The following is a 24,182-nucleotide window of genomic DNA, read 5'->3' on the forward strand; positions in this document are numbered from 1 at the left end:
GCTAACAAGTTCTGCGCCAAAAGAGACCGCTCCAAGGCATTTCGCTCACTGACGTGTTCGAATTTGACGAGACACTTCGCCATGTCCTCGCCGACTACGAAAGGTGGCAGTTGACCCCGAATTCAATTACCGCTGACCTGAACTGTCGCAGAGGCTACGCTAAGCGCTTGCGAACACTGTATACTACAGGATTGCCAATTCTATTCGTTTCAACTCGAGGCGCTCCTGTCTCTCGAACTCATCACGGCGTTCTCGCCTTTCAGCTTCTTCGCGTTGTTGAACTTCTTGCCTTTCAGCCTCCTCGCGGCGTGCTTTGATATCCGCCCAGGCCTCATCGACTTCATCAGCCGTTACTCCTGCATCCTCCATGATCTCAATGATCGCTTGCTTTCGTTTCGCACGGCCCAAAATTAGGCCAAGTTGCTCACAAATTTCGTTGAGTTCCTTCGCTTCAAGGTTCTCCATTGTTCATACTAGCCTCTTGCTGTTTGCCCCTGTTAAGAATATACTTGCCGTACCAACTATAAGTCGACTAGCTAGACGCGCAAAATATTTTTAACACTGCCATGTTTACACCCTCCACATACCCTTTGGTTTCAGTTTGCTCCGACTTGGCTTGAAACGATCAAAGCTCACTCACTAATGCTTCCCACAGCCCTTCTATAAACTACTATAACCGGTGCTAGAGTAGTCTGGTGAACTGAGGGGAAAACGTCAGGCACTCACCGCATCGATGTCGCTGACAACGGCCGATCCCGCAGCTGCCATCCACTGTTAAGACTCGCACCGCCACGGACACTATTGCGTAGTGCGCCGAGGTCACGGGTCGCCAAGGTCACCATCCGTTTGGTAGCGTGTGTTTCTCAGCTCGCGACTGCTTCTGCGCAGAGCTGATAGACGACCTGACAAGACGACCGTGAGTTAAGGCAAGGTTTATGTACATCATAGAAATAGAGGCGTTACATGTTCGGAACTGGGGCTGACAGAGGGACTCTAAGAGCCGAGATGCCTTCTCTCTCACGCATAGGTCGGCTTCTTGGGGTCCACCGCGGGGTTGCGCCATGATAATCAAATCCGGAGCTGCTGCGCTGGGTTGCACCCAAAGACGAGTGATATTGCCACGCCTTGCGCAAGACTCGCTAGACTGGATGGAGCCGTTTGCATAATCGGGCTGGTATCGGGCCCGTGGATTGAGGGAGTTCGCTGTGCGTTGTGTAAGACACACCGGCGCGTCGTGTTAGGTGACGTCGTTGAGATTATGACGTCAGGTGGGCTCACTCGCGGGCCTTGACACAGATTGCCTTTGCAGAGGCAATGACGTTCGGTCTGGACTCTCAGGCGTAACAAGGCCCAGGCAAGTTCAAAACGAGTCGAAAACGTGTCATGCATAAGTTTATTTTATGTACGACGCGCACTCGTGGTACTGATACAAAAGCATGTTCTAACTTTAGACAAAAACGTAAGTTGGTCAACGCGTGCTTGCGACGCATACCACGTGATGGCCGAGCAGGTATATATCCTCGAGCTCTTCTGGGGACACGATCACTTTCATGTGATCGTGTCCCCAGTGAGCAATGTGTTGTTAGCTGGAGACTTTAATGTTCCGTCCATCGACTGGTCCGGTGATTTTCCGCAGCCACTCATCTGTGCGGCGGAACCCATTGTGGACCTTATGCTCTTTCATAATTTAACGCAATTAGTCAAACAACCCACGCGCATTCAGAAAGACAAGAGCTCACTCTTGGATCTCTTTATTGTTAGCCAGAGTATTGCAAGTCGAAACGTTGATGTACAATTAATGGAAGGAATTTCAGATCATAAAATGGTTTTCTTGTCGATCCCTGGAAATCGTATCACCAAAACAGAGAAATACCGACGGTCGGTTCCAGTTTTTTCACGTGCTGAAGATGTGGACATTATTGACGCTCTAGACATGTCGTTTCCAACATTCTGTTCTCTTTCCGAGTCAAAGGATTGCTCTGTCGAAGACTTGTGGCACTTTTTTAAATCACTTGTTTTGTCGTGCATCGAACGATTTGTGCCCTTCAGAGAAATTTTCAGCCGTAGGGTTAATCCATGGATTACAAGGGAAATAGTGCGCATGGGACGAAAGACAAAAAAATTAAGAAAACAGCATCGCAAGTCTCCATCACCACCTAACAGTGAAAAACTTGTGTCAATGCGCAAACGCCTTCAAGAAAGCATTAAAAAGGCTAAAGAATTTTACCACAAAGTAACTATGAAAAATTTTCTTCTCTCGTCGTCTGAAAAATTTTGGTGCTATTTTTCCTCAAATAAGAAGTCAATTTCTAACATTGTAGTTAACGGGGAAACCGTCACTGACCGACTCACCATTGCAACGTCTTTTAACGACTTCTTCTGTTCAGTATTCACGAAAGATGACGCTATTACACCTTCAGTCAATCAGTTCGAAAACATTCCACCAATAAGCAACATTTCGATATCCCAGGAAGGTGTCCTTTCTCTTTTGCTTCAAATTGATCGTAAGAAAACACCCGGAATAGACTGTATTGATTAACACTTCTTGGTGAGGTACGCTGAATGGAGCTCACATTATCTGCATCTTATATTTAACAAATCCTTATCCCAATCTAAGATCCCAGAGGACTGGAAATACGGTAAAATTACGCCTATACCTAAATCGAACACTCCACATTTGGTTACTTCATATAGACCTATCACCCTCTTGTGTACATGCGCAAAAATATTGGAACATATTATGTTTAAGCACTTATCAACATTTCTAGATGAAAACAAACTTATTGACCCCAGGCAATATGCGGCTTCCGAAAAGGTCTATCTACCGTAACACAACTATTAGAAACAGTACATGAACTCGCCAAAACCCTTGACAGGCAAGGTCAAACTGATATTATTTTTCTAGATTTTGAGAAAGCGTACGATCGCGTGTCGCACCAAAAGCTGCTCTTAAAACTTCAACCCATACTGAAGAACGATACACTTCTGTCATGGATAAAATATTACTTAAATTTAAGACGACAATGTGTAACAATTGATGGTACGTGCTCTCCAGCAGAGACAGTTATATCCGGTATACCTCAAGGTTCGGTGCTTGGGCCACTTTTCTTTCTTGTGTTCATTAATGACATAGTACAGGATATACCAGTTAAAATTAGACTATTCGCAGATGACTGCATCCTCTATCATGAAGTTCAAAGCCGCTGCGACCAAGTTCTTTTGAATTCTTCTTTAGCGAAAATACAAACTTGGTGTTCAACGTGGCAAATGAGTGTTAACAAGACTAAAACGGTAGCCATGTCAATAACGCGTTAACAGCATCCCCTAAGCTTTCCATATTCCATAGATAATCACACTCTTTCCGTTGTAGAAAGGTACAAATATTTAGGAGTAATTCTTACCTCGGACCTTAGATAGAATGAACACATTTCGTATATTACAAATAAAGCCATGCGTAAACTTGGATACCTTCGAAGGTCATTGCGAAAATCAACCAAAGAAATAAAGTTACTGGCTTACAAAACTTTCATTAGGCCCTCCCTCGAATATGCATCGGTTATATGGGATCCGTACACAAAAAACAACATTGATAAACTAGAACTCGTTCAAAGGAAGGGCATCAGGTTTGTTCATAATTGCTATCGCTGGCAAGTATCTTTAACTTCAATCTTGGCAGAATCAGAGCTGGATACATTGCAAAAGAGACGTCAGCGTGAGCGGCTCAAGTTTTTGTACTCCCTTTACCATGATATGCTGGCAATAGACAAGAGTAATTTTATCGACCGGGTTGGTAAGCGCTCGATGCGATCACACCACACGAAAAAATAAAGGATTTTAGCTGTAAAACAGACACATTAAAAAACTCTTTTTTTCCGAGAACAACGCGTGAATGGAATCGACTTCCATCCAATGTAATTGATTGTAATACACTAAATTCTTTTGCTAAAGCATTGTCAGATTATCTATAATTTTTCGGTATCTTTGTCGTCACTCCGCTTTCCTAGTATCGCGACATCTGCAACTGATATGTGATTGTGAAACAATAATGTCGTTCTGATGTTTTTTTTTGTTGTTGTTGTTGAGTGTGTCACATTGTAACTCTGCTTTGTTTTAGCGGTGCACCTCGGTGGTGTTACTAATTACAGTGTCCTCTTGTACAATCCAGATTTCTCCTGCTCTTTCCAGTCATGTCTTGTATATTATTGATTGTTTCTATCAGTGTAGGTCTGGCTTGGTACCAAACAAGTTGTTGATAGTACCTGCTGTCACTTTGTTGATTGCGTAATTGAATATTTTTATTTTTATTTTTTTCCCGCTCATTGTTGCGGTTGCTTTGTGGACGTATTTGCGTATGTTCTTGCGTTGTTTTATTTGTTCTGCCCGCTCCTGCCAAAGGCCTTTTTCAAAGGCTGGCAGTAAATCTGAAAATAAAATAAATAAATAAATGTGATTTCGCACCGTGTTGTGCAGTGACTGATACACAACTGAAAATACGTGAGCTTGTTGAGCCGTCAGCGTCGTGGCAGCTCACCTTGTATCGTTCTCGAGGAGGCGTGCGCCAGCTGGCCGTTTCGTTCGCGGATGCGGCGAGTGATCGTGCGAGCGTACGAAGTCGTACCCGATCGTGCGAGCATACGAAGTCGTACCCCAAATGCGTACGCTTGATGATATCATTTCAGCTTTTTGGCGAGATTAGCTACGTATTTCCAAGCGGACAATGCAGAAAAAAAAAGCAACGTGCACGCGCGGTGCGTTGTTTCGTTTGCTGCCACGACCGCAGAGTTTGTTTACGTTTACGCTGGCTGTCCCAGCGTTCGATTTTGTGATCTTCGGGCAGCTTCGGGTTGTCTCGGGTTTCCCACGTACGAGACCACGACGATATTTCCTGTCCAGACCAATCCGCATGCAGCCCACAAGCTCGTGTGTATGAAGCACCTAAAATGTGCGAAACCACAGTTTCGAAATGAACCCACGAGGAGAAACTCACAATATTTATTTTCTCTTTATGGCACGCCTTTGCTTTTCTTGGGTCACGTTTTTAAGTTTGTGTGTCCGCACACGTACCGATGTACACTTGCCGAGCTGAGGCCTTTGTAGGTGCACAATTTTGGGCTCTACGCTTTCTTTACCCAATCTGACCAGAAATATCTCAATAGCAAACAGCGTCAATTACTTGAATGTATCGTCCGGGCGCTTAACCAAGTAGTAATTTTCAGTGTATTCTGTGCATGCATAACTCATTTTTTTTAACCACAAAACGATGTAATTCCTTATAGATTTGCATACTCTCAGTAGTCGCGCGGATGGTTCATGCTTAAAACGGCACGTTGGAGGGGAAAAACCAAAAGTCAAGCAAGCGCTTAACTGGCTCACTATAACACTATTGTTTTTGGCGTTAGCACTTAACTACCATAAACCTAAAATCATGGTCTTGCTTGTTAAAAGGCAGTAGTCAATTTTCAAGTGTTTGTAGCAGTCACGTGATAAAGAGAGGTTAATGTGTTTGGAATGCACGTTTGGAGTGGTCTCCGTGAGTTATTTGTTTTGCAAGGTTGAACAAAAGCGAACGAACTAACTCTCACACAGCAGAAGAGTGTTCACCTCCTAAAAATTTTTGTACGTGGGGTGAAAGGTACTTTCTCGATTAAAGTGTTGCATCTGTCTGGAACTCAAGAAACCGATAACTTGCATAAAAATAAGGTTTCATATGAAAATATTACATTGAACAGACTCTGCGAAATAGAAATACTCGCTGAAAGCTGACGTTTCTATTGACAGCGACAGGGTCTATCAATGGCGCGATTAGGTCATATTGGTGCAGATTACTGAGGCGCACTGCCTATTTTCGATGAAGGCAATACTGAAATGCAAAATCACTCAATTGAGAAGCGACTTCGTAAACGATGGTGGAATGGCCGTCAAACCGGCTTCTCTTGAGCCAGACGGAACGTGTTCGGAATGTGAAAACTCGCGTAGATAGCGGCAGGAGTGGGGCTCGTAGAACAGAAATCGTCGGGGCGGAGAGGGGAAGGAAATTTAGCGTACGCGACGCAGAAATGGGCTGCGCTGAAGAGAACTGCGAGTATTCTGTGTGTAGTCGCTCAGTGGTTCAAGGCTGTTTCACTTGAGTGTGCAGGAAGTCGGGGATTGGTGCGTGCAATAAAAAGCTAGCAGTTGTTCCGTGCACGAATGCAACCGATGACGGTGAAGCTGGACGCAAACGACAACGCATCTAATGTCGCTGGTGGCTTTAATGAAGGCGGTAAGGTGGGGAGCGGGTGGGGAGAGCGTCCGCTGCGTTGAGCGACTGAGTGAGCCGTCGGCCGCCATGCCTGCGCTTCAGCTGCAAGTTTTGCTTGGAGAGCTTGTCCGGCGCAGGGAGATTAGACAGCGGGGTGCGGGTGAAAAGCTTCGCTCAAAAATAAAAGGGAAAAAGAGAAAAAGAAAGAGAAAGGACGCTTGTGAGCAGGCCGCAATAGCGCAATCGGGCCCCATGTGCAATAATTGCCTTCTCAATCTATCGCCTCGTTTCGGTACCCGGTGGATGCCTCATCCGCGCAGCAAGGAAAAGAACGTCTGCGCACGTAACATAAGCCGTTTCGAACTATTCTGGAATGCCTGTTGAAATACAGTTTCCAATTGTCTACTGCGCCATAATGCTTCCTTTTGCGAATGGCTGAACTACCCGCTAGTAAGGCGACACATGCCAGCTGAATGCTTCGTTGATGCTGTGGCTGATAATTAAAATTAATCATGCTTGTGCGCCTTGTAATTTGTGATAGTTTAAACCAACCCCGATTGTTGCGTAATTCCCGTCTTCTGACTCCTGGCGCTATTATAAACGGTTTTGTCAGGCCACATTACAAGCGTTAGACACACTTTGGAGTTCTACTGCATGACATTCATACAGTTCTTTTCTTTTTTTTTATTTTGAAGAATGAAGTATCGACGTGGGTCCATGCCAGAATAACTGCTTGCCGCGAAAACGTCGTGGGTTCGATTCCCCCTCGAACTATGTAAGAAATGTATTTTTATTTTTATATTTGCATCCATCTTGAGGTTTCATGCACGAACGACGCCAATTTTCCGCTTACAGCAAGCGACGCCGATACCGACACCGGACTTTTTGTGAAACGATGGTAAAAAAATTTCGCCATATCCACGAAGTGAATGATGATGAGTGGGCGAAGCTCCGGAGGTAAACCTGGTAAACCATGAATCCTCTGTACATTTTGCCCACTCGATTTTATTACATCGCTCCCCCTAGCGTACGTCGCCGCACTAAATCGAACGATTGCCTTCAACCAATGACACGCGCCATATGTGACATCATTCCTATTTTATAAGATCTCGCGTCTTTCATCAACTACAAGTACCGCTTTCTAGTTTATAACATCTTGCATCTTTTCATCATCAGCTACAAGTACATCCATCTAGTAAACACTACAAGAACTAAACGAGAGGTGGCTACATACAGGAGACGGTACCGCCATCTAGTGAACACTGCAAGAACTAAACTAGAGGTGGCTACATACAGGGGACGGTACCGCCATCTAGTGAACACTGCGAGAACTAAACTAGAGGTGGCTACATACAGGCTACAGGGGACGCACAGCCCACGCCCTAAGGAGCTTCGCCCCTAAAAAATTTTTGTTGCTTAAATGGGCTGTGCTTTTTTCAGCTGCACTATTTGTCGGACTCGTTCAACTCAAGTAATGCGCGGGGTCATACAAGTTGTTCCAATAATCGAAATGACACAAACGTACCCCACACAACATGGCACTCAAGGGTCGGCCGCGGAGTGTGCCAAGACTGCGGCATTTGAGTCAATCGTACGCCTTGTCAGCCGGCCTCTCTGCTTCCAGAATTTCCAGTAGTGTATTGCAACCGGCCAAGCTGAATTGCCGGACACTGGTAACAGGTGACGAATGTAGAATACACAGTACGGGTACGTAAAATAAGCATCAATAACGACGAAAGCAATAGTAATTTTGATAAAGAAAAGAACGAGTTTGAATCAGTCAAGGAAAACATCAAAGCAGCTACCTCGTTTGAAGATATTGATAAGAAATATCACTACCAGGAAACACAAGGGAAGCGCGGGTAGAGAATGAAGACGACATTGCCTTCACTGCAATCTCTCTGAGTTTGTACGAGCCATCGCGGACTCAGCGATCGCGGACTCAGGGCCCATTAAAAACCCCCGTTAAGTTACCTTTCCTTGTGTAACAATATTATTGCCGCTCATAATTGAGCTTTCACAGTGCATGCGATCATGCTAAAAGGAATAAAAAACACCGTTCAGATCTCGACAACGAGGGCCAACTCACGTTGTCATACAGCGGAGGTCGCCAACCTATAGCTCGTCTTATAAATCGTCATTTTAAAGAAAGAACAAAGAATGAATAAAAACTGCGCATCCCTATTTGTGTTCCTTATCGGGGCTCTCACTAAATCGACAGGCGGGCGTGGCTGTTGGCAACAGAAGGGCACGCGGCCTGAACGAAAAAAAAAAAAAACATTTGGTTGGAGTTCACCGAAGTAGTAGTGCACGGTTGTAGCACTAAACGAGGATCATTACTCGTGCAGGGGAAAAAAAAAGATTTTGCCGACTATTAATCACCCACTGTTACTTTCATTGGCCCATTAGAAATGGTTTGCTTCGTGATTTGCGTAATTTTTATTGCAGACCTTTAATGGGTTGTGACGACCTATATTTTAATCATATGCACAGTTCAAGTTGAGACTGTGCCGTAAGGGTAGAAAATTTTCTATTATTCATATATATTTGTGCAATTTATTGCGAACCTTCTTCCTTTCTTTCTTTTTCTCTATGTGTGACCTTCTTGGAGTAATGTATATCCACTGAGGAGTTTGTTTTCCATCCTACTCTTTGCTACCTAGAGGACATTAAGTAATTATTTTTCATTTGAACATACTGCAGTCTTTTCACGGCCCATGCAGGAGTGGAGACAAGAAAATACATACTAAGCATCGAAAGAAAATAGATAACGAAATAACAAGAAAGAAGATACAATGTCATACAGCTCATAATTCAAAATGGACACACTGTATTGTGTTCATAAATGATTGAATGGTGTTACAGCGCACAATGTTACTATCTAGTCTTTTCCAATGGTGGATAGCTGACGGAAAAAACGAGTGTTTGTGAGCGTTAACACGACTGAAAGGTTGGTGGGGAGTTTTGGAATGGTTCAGTCGCGATGATTGTTTGGGCGGGTCTAGCAGGTAATGAGATCGTGATATGCAGAATGGACCATGATATAATGGGTAAAAAAATTTATTTGCGAATTAATTCTGCGTTGCGAAAGAGATTCTAAGTTTGCCCTTGCGAGCAAGCCTGCAGAACTGGATTGCCTCGAGAAGTCTGAATATACAAATCTAACTGCCAATTTTTGTATTCTTTATATTTTATTATTGAGGTGCTTTTGATGAGAACTCCAGATGAGATCGGCGTACTCTAAACATGGTATAATTAGTGTTTTGTATGCATTAAGTTTAAGGTGTGATGGTGCAGTGCGCAATCTTCTCCTCGGGAAGGATAGCTTCCTCTTCGCTTTACGACATATAACTAAAACGTATGGCTAAAGCATAAATAACAAAATAAATATGAGAAACAAGAATAAAAAATGGATAAGAGGAGGTTTTTGTTTTTTGTTTGTTTTTTTTTTGAACATAAGCTTAGTTGCCTGCGCCTGTGTCATGGACGCGCTGAAGAGCATCCTTGGGATGGGATCATTACGTGACGTCAAGTAAAGGCAGAACCATGCTTTAATGCATACCACTAACGCAAGCTCGTATGTGCCATAATATATTTTATTACAATGAAACGAACAATGTTAAATACTAAAAAAAATATCTTTGGCCGCCTGCACCAATCAGTGGTCACGTGACCACGTACAACTGACCATTCCTGTTTTTGCCGCCAGAGGCTTCAGTCAGTCAGTCAAGAACTTTAATATATGGTCCTGAGGAGTTTAAGCCACCAGGGTGCCCACGTGGGACATCCTAGCAGCCGCTACCGTAGGCGACGCCCGAGTCGGGGCGGGAACGTGGTGGCGTTCCGCCAGTTCTTGGGCCCTCTGGACTGCCTTAAGTTGGTTTTGGAGATTGGGGCTCCTGAGTGCCTCCTCCCAGTCGGACTCACTGGTGAGAGGTCCCTGAGGTAACGCGGGACATTGCCAGAGCATGTGCGCGAGTGAACAGTACACTTCTGTGCAATCTGGGCACTGTGAATTTATGTCTGAGTTATAATGGCTGAGTCGGCCCCGTGATGGGTACGATCTCGTTTGTAACATTCTAAAGGCTACTTCTTGCGCGCGTTCTAGTTTTGAATGGGGTAAAGGGTATCGGCTTCTGTTGTGTCGGTAGTGGGAGGTAATTTCATGGAAGGTGAGTAGTGGGTCATTAAACTGCACGTCTGGGCCCAGCTCTTCGGTGGCTGATTGATCGTCACGGCGGGTCAGTTCTCGTGCTCGATCATGAGCCATTTCGTTGAGGTTGGGTTGTTGTGGGTGAACGTCTTTGCCCATGTGGGCAGGGAACCAAGAGAGGTAGTGCGAGCCCGTATATTTCCGTGTTTGTAAAATGCGGGCTGCTTCTGGAGCGATGTTGCCGGTTTCGTAAGCCCGAATGGCGGCGCGAGAGTCTGTGAAGACATTAGTGAGTGAGGGGTCGGTCATCGCTAAAGCTATAGCAACTTGTTCGGCTATGGCGCTTGTTGATAGCCTAACCGAGGCGGCTGAGCGTAGGGCTCCGTCGCCATCTACTACCGCGAGTGCGAAAGAGGAGGAGTTACCGTATTGCGCTGCGTCGACGAATGCGGTAGAGTTGCGATTCGCGGCGGTACGGTTTAGGATCGCGCGAGCGCGGGCCAGCCGTCTGCCTTCGTTGTGTTGTGGGTGGACATTTCGCGGAAATGGGGTTACCATGTAAGTAGCTCGGACAACTCTGGGGAGGGTTACTGCGCGTTCAAGGCAGGGGTGTGGGGACATGCCGGCCTCGCTTAGAAGTCGGCGGCCTGCCTTGGAGGAGGAGAGGCGGATCACTTGGGCCGTGGTCTGGGCCTCGATCACTTCATCGATGCCGTTGTGCATGCCTAGTTGGTCGAGACGGGAAGTGCTCGTGTTTTGAGGCAAACCAAGGACTTGTTTAATGCTTTTGCGCATGAGTGTGTTTAGTTTCGTCTTTTCTACCTTCGTCCAGTTGTGGGCAGAGGCGACGTAATTGATGTGACTCATTAGGAACGCGTGGTATATGCGCAGAAGGTTGGCCTCTCCAAGGCCTCGTCTACGACCCGAGACTCGCTGAATGAGTCGGAGCATGTTCTCTGTTTTTGCTGTGATATGTTTAATTGTTCTTGCATGACAGCCAGTGGCCTCGACGAGGAGGCCGAGAATGCGTATGGAGTCCACTCGGGGTATTCGCTGCCCATCTTTGGCGTGTAGCGCTATGGGTAGATCACCTAAGGGTGTTAAGTTACGAACGCCTTGGCGAGATTGCCGGTACAGTAGCAACTCTGATTTTGTGGGCGACAAGCGAAGTCCAGTGTTTTTTAAGTAGGCTTCTGTGGTATCGAGAGCAGTTTGAAGGGCTTGCTCCAACTCCGCCAATGAGCCTCCCGGGCACCAGATGGTGATGTCATCTGCGTATATAGCATGGTTTATGTTTGGGATGTCGCGGAGTTTGTCAGATAGTCCCTTCATTACTATGTTAAATAGGAGTGGAGAAATGACTGCCCCTTGTGGTGTCCCGTTGGAACCTAATGTGTAAGTATCGGATGTAAGTTGCGATAAATGCAGCTGAGCTGTTCGATTTTGCAGAAAAGAACGAATGTACGCCTGGAATCTTTTACCGAGACCAAGGCTGGCAATGGATTCCAGTATAAAGCGGTGTGAGACGCTGTCGAATGCTTTAGTGAGGTCTAGGGCGAGAATGCCACGAACATCTCTCGTTTTTGAGTCGAAGATCTGTTTCTTTAGTAATAGCATGACGTCTTGTGTTGAAAGGTGCGGACGGAACCCGACCATGTTGAACGGAAAGAGTTCGTGATCCTCTATGTAGCGCGATACACGATTTAGGATGACATGTTCAGCTGCTTTTCCTATGCATGAGGTTAGGGAAATCGGGCGTAGATTGTCGAAGTTGAGTGGTTTACCTGGCTTTGAGAGAAGGATTACCGTGGCCGTGCGCCATTGTTCAGGTACCTGGCCAGTTTCCCACATGTAATTAATGTCTTTTGTGAGTAGTGTGATGGCTTGGTCGTCTAAATTTCGCAACAGGCGGTTGGTTACCTTGTCAGGACCGGGGGCTGATCTGCTGTTGAGGTTGTGTAATGCCTCCCGAATTTCTGACTCCGTGAAGGGTTCGTCGAGTTCGGGTATCGTTTCGCATTCTATTTCTGGGTAGTCGGTGGGTTGTGCTGTGTTTAAGGGGAGGTGACGTTTGGAGATTTCTTCAAGAAAGGATGAGTTTGTTCCTCCCATCTTTTTGTGCGAGTGTAGGAGCCGGTCTATGGCATGACTCTGGTTGTTTTTTGTTTCGCAGTCGTCCAGCATGTATTTTAGGAGGTTCCATTTACCCCCAGTTCGCATGCGGCCGTCGACCGCCGAGCAGAGTTCATGCCATTGGAGTCGTGTGAGCTCCGTGCAATATTTGGCAATGTCTTGGTTCAGTATTGATAGACGTTTTCGTAAGCGTCTGTTTAGTCGTTGTGTTTTCCAGCGCGCGAGTATTGACGCTTTTGCCTCGAGCAAATGTGCGAGGTGTGGGTCCATTCTCGGGACCTCGAGTTCTGTTTGTATTGTTTTCGTTGTTTTGGCTATGTCTTCCTGAAGTGAGGTGAGTAGTTCGATGAATGTGTTGTATTCCTTTGTGTTGTTTTTGCGGAGGGTGCGGAAGGCATCCCAGTCCGTTAGCGTGAATGTACGGGGTGGGGCTGATGCGTTGGGTAGTTCGGTTCGTATGATGAAGTGATCGCTGCCCAGGTTTTCCTGCGTATTGGTCCAGGTGTGGCCTGTGACGTTACGGGTAAATACCAAGTCCGGCGTAGTGTCGCGTTGTACCGATGTTCCAAGTCTCGTAGGGAATCGGTGATCTGTGATGAGTGTGAGGGACAAGTCGTCAATTGCTCGCGTGAGGTTAGTGCCTTTAGCCGTTGCCTGGGGGTAACCCCATGACGGGTGGGGGGCATTGAAGTCGCCTGCTATAACAAGCGGAGAGTTTCGCGCGAGCGTTGTGGCTTTAGTTAAGAGCGCGTGGAAGGACTGTCTGTAGTCTGTCGGGGAGCTGTAAACGTTAAGGATAAAAACGCTTTGTTTTAAAAAACGGTTTGGTACGAGTTCGACGAGTATCGCTTCCAGGCGGCTGCGGGTGGGTAATACCTCATGTACTATGTGAGCAAATTTCTTGCTAATCAGCGTGGCTATACCTCTCTTGGTATCCCCTCGTTGTGAGATGGGGTGGTAACCCGATAATGTGAGAGTATCACAAAGGGTCTCCTGCAGTAATATTACATGAGGCTTCTTGGGTTGCGCTTTAATGTACTGCAGCAGTGGGGTTTTACGGGTCGCGAAGCTAGCGCAATTCCACTGCCAAATTTCTAACGTGTTTTGGGTTGTGGAAGCCATGATGATTACATTGAATTTGGTGGCCCAGGCAGATTTGCCGTAGGATCCACAGAAACTACTGTTCTGGCTTTGGTTTTAGCTTTTATGGTGGCTTTTTGCTCTAGTGCTTCCACCCGGCGTGACAGCGTGTCGATGTTATCGTGGTTTTCTCGCGTGAGACGTAAGATTTCGTTTAGAGTGTCTTCTGGTGAGTCGCTGTCATTCGTGTCCGCTTCGCGGAGTGGTGGGGCTCTGCGTTTAGGTTTGCTAACATCTACAGTGGATGAGGGGGGATCTTTAGGAGCTGTGAGAGTTTGTATTTGGTGCCTCGCCTCATTTAGTTGTGTGGTGAGCTGTTGTATGGTTGCCCGAAGACCTGCTAGTTCTTCTCGTAGAGTTGTAACTACCTCGCTTTCATGCTCTGGCAATGAGGGCCGCGTTACCTTTGTGACTGGCGGCGTGCTCCGTAGCGGTGGTTTCTTCCCTTGGACTCGGTCCGCCCATGTCAGCTCAGCCTGGCGAGATGGGGAGTGTCTCCTGGAGCGGGAGTGGCTGCGCTGGGCACTGCGACGTCTCGCTGTCGGTGTGAGGGAGCGGCTTCGCCTGGATGTCGCATAGGTGCTCGAGGTGGCGCTGGAATCGCGGGAGCTGGCTCCACTCGATCCTCGGGAGCGGCTACGACCGCGTCGACGGCGTCGGCGTCGTCGTTGGCGTACGATGTACGGAACTTGAAATTTACGTTTGCAGTCCTTATCGGCAGTGGGGTGTGGTCCACCGCAGAGGGTGCAGTGGGGCTTACATTGGTGGTTTTCGGGTGGGGTTTTGAGTCCGCACTTTCGGCACCACGTTGTGTTAGGATTAGGGCTTCATAGGCCATTCATAGGCTTCATAAGCCATTTTTTTGCACATTTTATTAAAATACAAGTATGAATCCACCTTTTAAGAGAAAAAAACAGGGCTGGTTTTAGTCAATGCGATGTCCAAACATCAGTGGAGTCATCTACTTCCATGTTCTAGCTGGGCCGTTGTAGGTCCTGCGGCAAAAAGTAAGCGTGTCGCTTTCATTGGTTCTTCTGAAAGTGTAGAATGCACCGATGTCATTGCGCAAGTGACGACGGGAAAAATGGCGCTTTGATAACTTTCGATCAACGAATAAACTGCATCAATTTGGAGATAGAGTGACACACAGTGACTATTTTTGATATCTGAATTGACGTGGGTGTGACGACATTGGCCGGCCGTGTTGGTGGGTTTGCCACCACAAGTCGCATCTAATACTCATATGGTCCCAGTTAGACTACGCCGAAAGTCATTAAAGCACTAATTTTACTTCCTTTGTAGAAAAAAATCTTGTTTATAAGTATGAAACCTTAAAATCAATTCTAGAACGACGCCAGGGGCGCTGCACAATTGCCACCACTGGAGGCACTGTAAATGCTACCTTTAGGTAACATGTAAGGAGCGTATGCAGTAAATCTAGCCACCACGAGGCGAGTCTTCCGTTATAGATTTATAACTTATAAGACGCCCGTGGTGATTAGAATAGGCCTATGACGTTAGCGAGAGCGAAATGCAAAAAAAGGACTGTTTTTTGGCGTCGCCTACTTGAATTTCGAAATTTGAAGATAATGACAACAGTTTTCGTGCACCGATTTCCATAACTCTTTGCATTCTTCGACATTTACTACTGCATGCAGTGATAACTAAGGTACTCACAAAACCGTCACATGGCCTTTTTAAGGCCTCAAATTGGAACAATGGTAGCGGATGAAGGAAGAGCTGTAGCGGTCCGCTAACAGGCGGAAAAAAAACGGTTGAAATGGTGCAATTATGCAATCAATTTGATTGATTTGTTGGGTTTAACGTCCCAAAGCCAATATATGATCATGAGAGACGCCGTTGTGGAGGGTCTAGGAAGTTTTGACCACCTGGGTTTTTTTAACGTGCACTGAAATCTGAGCACGCGGGCCTACAGACATGAGGTGTACCTCAGGGCTCAGTATTATCTCCGGTGTTATTCAGCATATTACTAAGTTCCATTCCAACTCATCAGGATATCCAAATTTACGTATATGCAGATGATATTGCTTTCTTCGCAACAAACAGTGATCTGCACTTATTGTATCAGGCATTACAGAATTACATGAACACGCTAGAAGGATTGCTTGACAATATCCGTATGTCATTGAACGTCAAAAAAAGTGCGCTTCTGCCATTCTCTTTTAAGGATCGTGTCGACATTTCCCTGATGTATCGTACCGAGCTCATTCCCCAGGTTGATTTCCTGAAATACCTAGGCATCGTATATAATAGGACGCTAAATTGAAAAAGCCATATAGACGAGGTTGGCTGTAAAGCGTCACGTGCCTTGGGGTAGTTACGCAAATTGGGAAACAGAAAAATAGGATTGCGTAGGAGTTCATTGATAATGATTTACAAGATGTATGTGCGGCCTATTATGAAATTCGGGTGTGTATTATTTTCAGGCAGCGCAGCTTACAAGATGGGACAATTAATATTATTAGAAAGAGAAGCTTTGCGCTTGTGTCTTGGACTCCCAAAATTTGTGGCAAATAATGTTTTGTATGTGGAAGCGCGCCTTCCACCTTTGTTAACTCGGTTTAGAATACTTACAGTTCAAACTTTCTTAAAAATATACAATTCGCCTCTGCGACAAGCTTCATACGTTTTTATTCAAAAACCAACCGCATTCTTTGGAACACAATGGTCTATAGACTACACTCCCCTCAGATTAGGTTCGTCCAAGCGTTGCTAGAGCCTCTCAATGTATATATTTATCAGATTTGCATAACGAAGACACCTAATTCGAAACTTGAAAAAAATTTGATGATATTTTCCCCTCTAATGCGAAACAACTGCCCCTTCAATATTTAAATATTCGGTTAAACGATTACTTGACTCATCTGTCCATAAACAACATTATTGCGACGGATGCATCCGTATTGAACAAAAAGGCTGGAATAGGCATCTTTTGTACTTCTCTCGACTAGTATTTCTCAGCTCGATTACCAGATTACACGCCTATATTCATCGCTGAATTATTTGCTGTAATTCTAGCGCTTCGTAAACTTCCTGCAAGCGAATCAGAAGCGGTCATACTTACCGATTCTCTGTCAGTATGCACTGCACTATCTACAGCAAAAAATTTGACATTACTGAGTATGATTAGTAGTTTATTACCAGAAAACCTGAAAAAATTTCACTTGCTATGGATACACGGCCACTGCGGGATTTATCCAAATGAGATGGCAGACTCGTTAGCCAAAGCATCTTTAAGCGGACCACTCTTACCTATTTTACCTGATTTCGCCTACGTAACAGCACTCAGATATAGAAAGGCTTGTTTGCACAAAGAAATAGAAAAATTATCATTAGATAAAGTCAGAGACTTCGTACATCTAAGATATTGCTGGAACAAGCAATGGTGTGTATCTCGGCAGTTAGAAATTACAATCACCAGATTACGATGCAGAATTCTGCATCTGAATTACTACCTACATAAAGCTGGACTAACAGCATCTCCGTTGTGTCTCTTTTGCAAGGAATCGAAATCAATAGATCATTTCTTTTTATCCTGTCAACGTAATGCTTATCAAAGGAAAAGACACCTGGTCGAGCCAATTGAGAGAGAGAGAGAGAGAGAGAGAGAGAGAGATGAATAGAGAGGAAAGGCAGGGTGGTTAACCAAGCTTGGCTCGGTTGGCTACCCTACACTTGGGGGGTGGGGGAAAAGGAGAATAATAGAACGGAAAGAGACAGAAAAGAAGAGGAGTAAGAAAGAGAAGCATAAATAGTCAGCTCGAGACTACACAGCACGGCCTCGCACAGTTCTTTCACAAGCGGTCGTGAAGTTTGGTGGTTCTTAAAAAGTACAAGAGGTCTTTCGTGGCTTTGCGCGTATGGGAAGCCGTCGGCCAAGGTCCCAGGATCTTCTCTTCTGTAATCGGCCGTGAATCCAGCTGACAGAGCTTGGCTTCCATAATACATCGTTTGGTCTGGTATGCTGGGCAATGACATAGAATGTTCTCAAGCGTTTCCTCGCAGGCGCAGATGTTGCATGCCGAAGTGCTCGCCATTCTAAGGAGACGAGAGTACGAATTCGTAAATGCCAAAACCAATTGAGAAGCTAGGTTTAAAAATAAACGTGAAACTAATTTTATCCTTCGGAGGGATTACATTACGTTATAGCCACAGGGAGGATTTTTCTACTGTGTGCGAATACATAAGGGCAACAAAGAGATTACCCTGTTAGCCTATTGTTATTATTTACGGCTACTAGACTACCTGAATGCCTAACTTAGCACACTTGATGATCCTGCCGACCGGTTCTTGGCCGATCCCCTTTGTGGGCGAGTGCCAGCAAAGTTGAAGGTTCATCATCATCATGATCTTCTGTAAAGGGCTTCACCCTGTAGTTCAGGTTGATGGCGCAGAGTTTTTCAAAGCACTGGAGTTTAGGGACAGTGAGGGAAAAATAGACTCTAAGCGGGTAGAATTAACTAGAAGGAGGTTATCTGATTGGTGGCTAAAGTCAAGGCACGAGTGAAAATTGAACACTTCGCTGCAAAGTACAAATCCTCAACCTGACTATTTAAGGGAAAAAAAATCCAGCTTTTGGTTCATTAGGTATTACGGCTTGGTGGCGCTAGCCACCACCCGATCTAAAGGGTACAGCCATATCCATCCATCCATCCATCCATCCATCCATCCATCCATCCATCCATCCATCCATCCATCCATCCATCCATCCATCCATCCATCCATCCATCCATCCATCCATCCATCCATCCATCCATCCGTCCATCCTAGCAACAGGGGTCAGCCACAGCGGCAGCGGCCGGGGCGATAATGGTGGCCCAGTGTAGCGCAGCCGAAGCGGCCGAGCTTCGATGTTTGCGCTAGGCCTGGGTCTCTTGTTCGGTGGCGCGGTGGTGGAGCAGGCGGCGGTGGTTGGCGGCGGCCGCAAGCGGCAGTTATGAGTTCCCGGGAGTGCACAGCGATGCCCCTGTCGCGGACGCGGTCCCTGATCGCCAACATGAATGGCTCGGCGCCTTCGTCAGAGGCCGGCTACATCGAGAAAAACGCCGCCAACAACAACAACTCTTCGGCGAACGGGCGCAGTCTGCTGCTGCCACCCATGAAGAGCCAGACCATCGCGGGCTTCAAGTTCCAGTCGAGCGTTCACAAGCTCTTCGACGTGGACCAGAACGGCGACTCGCCCGACAGCAAAGCGGTCGCCGTTTTCGGAAGCGGCGGCGGCGGCGCGGGGAAAACGTTGGTGGCCACGCCGGAGCAGGTGATGCAGATGTACATGCACAAGCTGAGCCCGTACGAACGCCACGAGATCATCAACTACCCGCAGATCTACTTCATAGGCGCCAACGCCAAGAAGCGCCAGGGAGCGCCAGAAACCCCGAACAACTGCGGCTACGACGACGATGAAGGTTCATACCTCCACGTTCCCCACGACCACATCGCGTACCGCTTCGAGATGCTCAAGGTGATAGGCAAGGGCTCCTTCGGCCAGGTCGTCAAAGCGTACGACCACAAGGAGCACCAACACGTGGCCCTCAAGATGGTTCGCAACGAGAAGCGATTCCACCGGCAGGCGCAGGAGGAGATTCGCATACTGGATTTCCTGCGTCGTCAGGACCGCGACAACACGTTCAACCTGATCCACATGCTGGAACACTTCACCTTCCGCAAGCACACGTGCATCACATTCGAGCTGTTGTCCATCAACCTGTACGAGCTGATGAAGAAGAACAAGTTCAAGGGCTTCTCCCTGCAGATGGTGCGCAAGTTCACCCACTCGCTCCTGCAGTGCCTGGACGCGCTGCACCGCAGTCACATCATACACTGCGACCTGAAACCCGAGAACGTGCTGCTCAAACAGCAGGGTCAATTGGGCATCAAGGTCATAGACTTCGGGTCGTCGTGTTTCGAACACCAACGCGTCTACTCCTACATCCAGTCGCGCTTTTACCGAGCGCCGGAGGTGATACTGGGTGCAAAGTATGGCATGCCCATCGACATGTGGAGTCTTGGCTGCATCCTAGCCGAACTCCTCACGGGGTACCCACTCCTGCCCGGAGAGGACGAGGCCGATCAGCTGGCCTGCATCATGGAGTTGCTAGGCCCACCGCCTCAGAAGTTACTCGACCAGGCCAAGCGGGCCAAGAACTTCATCAGCTCCAAGGGCTACCCGCGCTACTGCAGCGTCACTACGCTACCCTTCGGCGCCGTACTTCTAGGCGCGGGACGGTCTAGACGCGGAAAGCTGCGTGGTCCTCCGGGCTCCAAGGACTGGTCAAGCGCCCTCAAAGGTTGCGACGACCCAATGTTCGTGGACTTCCTCAAGCGGTGCTTGGAGTGGGACCCCGCGAGCCGCATGACTCCGGCGGCGGCACTGCGGCACGCCTGGCTCCGACGTAGGCGACCGCGTACTGCTAAAAAAAATTGGTAATAAACACGTACCTTAACCGTAGCAACCAGAGCACTACATCAAGAATTGTGTTTGACAACATAGTATGTCGTATTCTGGCAGATATCTCTAATGAAATATGTGATGCCTTCTTTAATGGTGCCATTGATTCTGCTTTCTCATTGTTTTTTTTTCTTTTCCCGACCACTACAGATGAAGTTTTTTCGACAATCAAGGCAGTTAACGCCACGAGTCCTGGACTTGATAATATGAAAGCTAACCATAATAGATGATTGTAGAACACATTGCTCACGTTCTTTCATCTGTCATCAACCTCGCTTTTAAATCTGGTGTTTTTCCTCGTGAAATAAAACGTGGTAGCGTCATCCCTGTTTCCGAAAAAGGTGATGAGACACAATAACAGAATTATAGACCCATTTGCGTTCTTCTATTTTCGAGCAAAATACTCAAAATAATCCAAAAATAAATCACGAGTAATTTAAATAAAAGCTATATTCTTTCCGCCAATCAGTTCGGCTTTCTCTCCGGCTTTCAACAAATATACTTCACATAACACTTACCGGTTACCTCAAAAAGGCGATTCATCCAAGTGAATTTGGAGCAGTCATATCTATAGACCACTCCGAAGCATTTTACACTATTATTCTCTCTATTCTTTTCGCAAAACTCGAAGCTATTAGAATAACCAGTCCACCTTTGCTCCTTATCCGCAGTCATTTACAGGATAGAACAAACTGTCGATATAGCTGTTTTTTATTCTAAATAAGCAGTGGCTAACACACGTGTACCAAAGGGGTCTATTTCAGGTCCCCTACTCTTCTTATTTTATATTATTGACTTGCCGCCTTGCCCTTTTTCATCTAACTGTATTTTATATGCTGACGACCCGATGATATTTATTTCTAGTCACTGCCTATCTACGCTAATAAATTACCTAAATGAAGATTTTTGAAATTGTGTAGGCTTTGTGAAAATAACTTCAAATATATCATAATAAGGCCAAATATGTCATCTTTTCCTCACATCAGCATTCAATCACTCTTACTGAAACATTTCCATGAACAATCAAACTATCTCTTCAGCTAACAATTTTACGATTTTAATGGTCGATCTTGATCGCCCCATTAAATTTCATCTACACGTCTCTAGCGTTAAAGAGAAAATGACCTATGGTATACGCGTTCTCATCAAAACTCGGCTGCATTTCTTCTTTTCTACTATCATATCCCTTTGCACTGCAATTTCATTTTAATTTTTGAATATGTTTCGCGCCCTACTCTTCTTACTCTTGATAACTTAGTTAGTTTGTTTGTATCCTTTAATCCATGGCTCATACCCACTCTGGGGGATTGGCCAAGAGAACATATAGTCTCATATGGACGATAAATGCATTATTGCTTACAACGAAAAAAAAAGGGGGGGGGGGTTGGGGGAGTTCTATAGTGAAGACAGTATGTTAAAAAAAAGAAAGAAACCAAAGATTTAGATAGTGAGAAAAAAGAATCAACAACAAAGTAGACACTAATAGCTACAACTTGATTTTAGGAGTCGACCAGACAGCTGGTTTTGCCAAACCCGATTAATTTGGTATATCACGGATTCATCCAGAATTGAAAATTACTTTTCGACCCGTTTTTTTAGGGGGTATCTGTTAACGTGGGCTTTATGTTGAAAAACGTTAAGAGTCTTGAATAAAATTACACACCGCCTCGAATGCATCTCTGTGGCAATTTTCCAAAACAGAGGCACCAAAACTTAAAACATTTTCTGTGGTTAAATTTAAACCAAGCTTCGCAAATGGAATATCTAAAAGTCGTTTCCTACTTAATGCATAGTTACGACATGAGCCAAAATAATGTTCAATAGTTTCTGATTCTTCGCAGAACGGACAAAGGGGGGAAAGTGTCAGACCAGCTCTGTGTAAATAAAAATTTAATGGGGGGACACGGCACCGGAATCTGCAGATTATAATTTGAAGTTTTTTTGACGGACTCCACTGGGCTTTCCATGAAAATTTGAGGTGCTGATAATCTGTTCATTGTGTGATATTTTCTAAACTATCTGTAAAAATAGCGAACTTCCTATATATACCCCTGATAAGTATTCTAACTCGGGAAGTACTGAAATTACTGGTCCATCGAGTGATGCTCGTGCCAAAGCATCTGCCAATTCATTTATTTGTAATCCGCAGTGACCTGGGACCCACACTAATTTGAGGAGTTTTAAATGCGGCGGTGCTAATGTGTGGAACGCTGCTAGGGCACGAGATTGTTCAGAGGTAACTTAGCCACATTACTTTTCTTCTTTTTTTGAATGATTTTGTTAATGCTGTTCGTTGATTTACTTTTTCGTATTATATTACCTGTGACTATTAAGCCTCAACATTGCTATTTTGTATATATTATTCACCACGTTATCATGCACAAGACGACCCATTTCAGTTTGTGACTACGGGACATCATTCTGTATATTCTTACGATGTACTTAATCCTTTGTTTATTTCGAAATGCATGATTCTGATTCCTTTTTTAATTTAATACTGGGTGCCTTAGAATTATGCCACACGAACTTTCTGACAATAGCATCGTAATTCGTGTCTCAAGAGGCTGAGTAGAGGGTTGTGTGGCACGTTATTAGCTGTGTAGAATACCACCTGACCGCCTATGAGCTCTCAAGGTCCCCTGACTCGTAGCTCGCCTGGCTTTCTTTTCCAAACTGTTTGAAAGTTCAGAAAAAAAAAATCAGGTCTGCGTGGTAGGCGCAGCACTGTCACAGAAAAAGCTAGAAGAGCGGCCTTTCAGAGCCTTTTCTAAACACTCAATGGGCAACTGCTGCAAGCACACTTGCTTGATACCCACTACGGTATTATTAATAAAAAAGTTTGGGAAGTAGGGCAGCATTCGCTACAAATATTTCGTCATTCTTCTGAGAAGCGTGGTATCCGCTAAACACTTGCAAGGGATTTTGTGCCAATGGTTTACGCAGTGGGTGACGACGATGAGGAATTAGGCCTGAAGTGGGCATGCACCACAGTTAATAATGGAACAAGAACAAGCTTTTGTAATGTGTTGGAACTTTGGACAACACACTCATTACGCTATTCGCATCGTACGGCGAATGGTTGTTGTTTTCCTGTTTTATAACGCTTTACAAGTCGTATTAACGCGATTGCTTTCCCGATATCAAGCCTGCGTAAGGCAAGTTTGCCAACGGGTTTCACGCACCAGCGTGGCTCAGTTGTAGGATACTGGGCTGTCACCCAGCGGATCTGGAGTCGAGCCCCACTGTGTCATTGGTGCTAGGTGTTCTTTTTCTAATTTCGTTCTCTGTGGTTACGGACACTGGTGGCGGAGGCGGCAGCGGCGGACAACTACGGCGCTGCGCGAGACCCGAGTTGTGATTTTATACCAGCTTTCGTTGTAAGAAGGCGTGGCTTCGAACCTCGGACTAAGAGAGCTTAGGCCGGCTTACCCCCGTATTCTAGAACGTCCCTTCACTCAACACTTCACCTTCACTTGAGAAAGCCGATGAAAGCGCCGTCTCTAGGCACGGCAAGTCACTGCATATCAGCGATAATCTGCTGCGATTCTTGAGTAACGCAGCGTCATTTTCAGTCGAGCGGTGGCGCAGTGCTCAACTCTGTCAAGTAAAGGGTGGAAGTCGAGTCGAGGGGCGTTTGTGAATGCGGGGGTTAGTCTCTGGATCAGCCTCCTTTTCACTCGATTATTCTCTCCTAACGTCTTCCTGTCTCGATCACTCTATTTCGACATCGTTGGCTTCAAAGTGTCCGCAATGTCGGGATTTTGCTGATTTCGAGTGGTCGTATACTTCTTCTTGACATTTGCTGAACACTGACGAGTTTCGCGCACCTGTTTTGCGGACTAATCGACAAATCTATGTGATTGTTACGTTGAGCGTACACGTCGCGGGTGGTTTGAGTGCATGAAAATTAAAGGCGAAAAGTTTGTAACTGCTAACACAGGCGCTGCCTTTAAGACTGTATCCTATTTCATTGGCATTTGGGAGTATTAATTAAAGCTCTGGTAAACAGATATAGAAGTCCACAGTGATCCTCAGTTTGGAGTCAA

At 45.8% G+C, this 24,182-nt stretch overlaps 1 protein-coding gene across 1 annotated transcript; it reads left to right on the forward strand.

Moving 5' to 3' along the window:
• Positions 1-18,558: 18,558 nt before the first annotated feature.
• Positions 18,559-20,127, forward strand: LOC119177411 (dual specificity tyrosine-phosphorylation-regulated kinase 2). Its single transcript, XM_037428885.2, has one exon. It carries the CDS (start codon positions 18,625-18,627, stop codon positions 20,113-20,115), a length of 1,491 nt encoding a protein of 496 aa, XP_037284782.2. The 5' UTR covers positions 18,559-18,624; the 3' UTR covers positions 20,116-20,127.
• Positions 20,128-24,182: the final 4,055 nt, after the last annotated feature.

The sequence above is a fragment of the Rhipicephalus microplus genome, chromosome X, assembly GCF_043290135.1.
Source record: "Rhipicephalus microplus isolate Deutch F79 chromosome X, USDA_Rmic, whole genome shotgun sequence".
Lineage (NCBI taxonomy): Eukaryota > Metazoa > Arthropoda > Arachnida > Ixodida > Ixodidae > Rhipicephalus > Rhipicephalus microplus.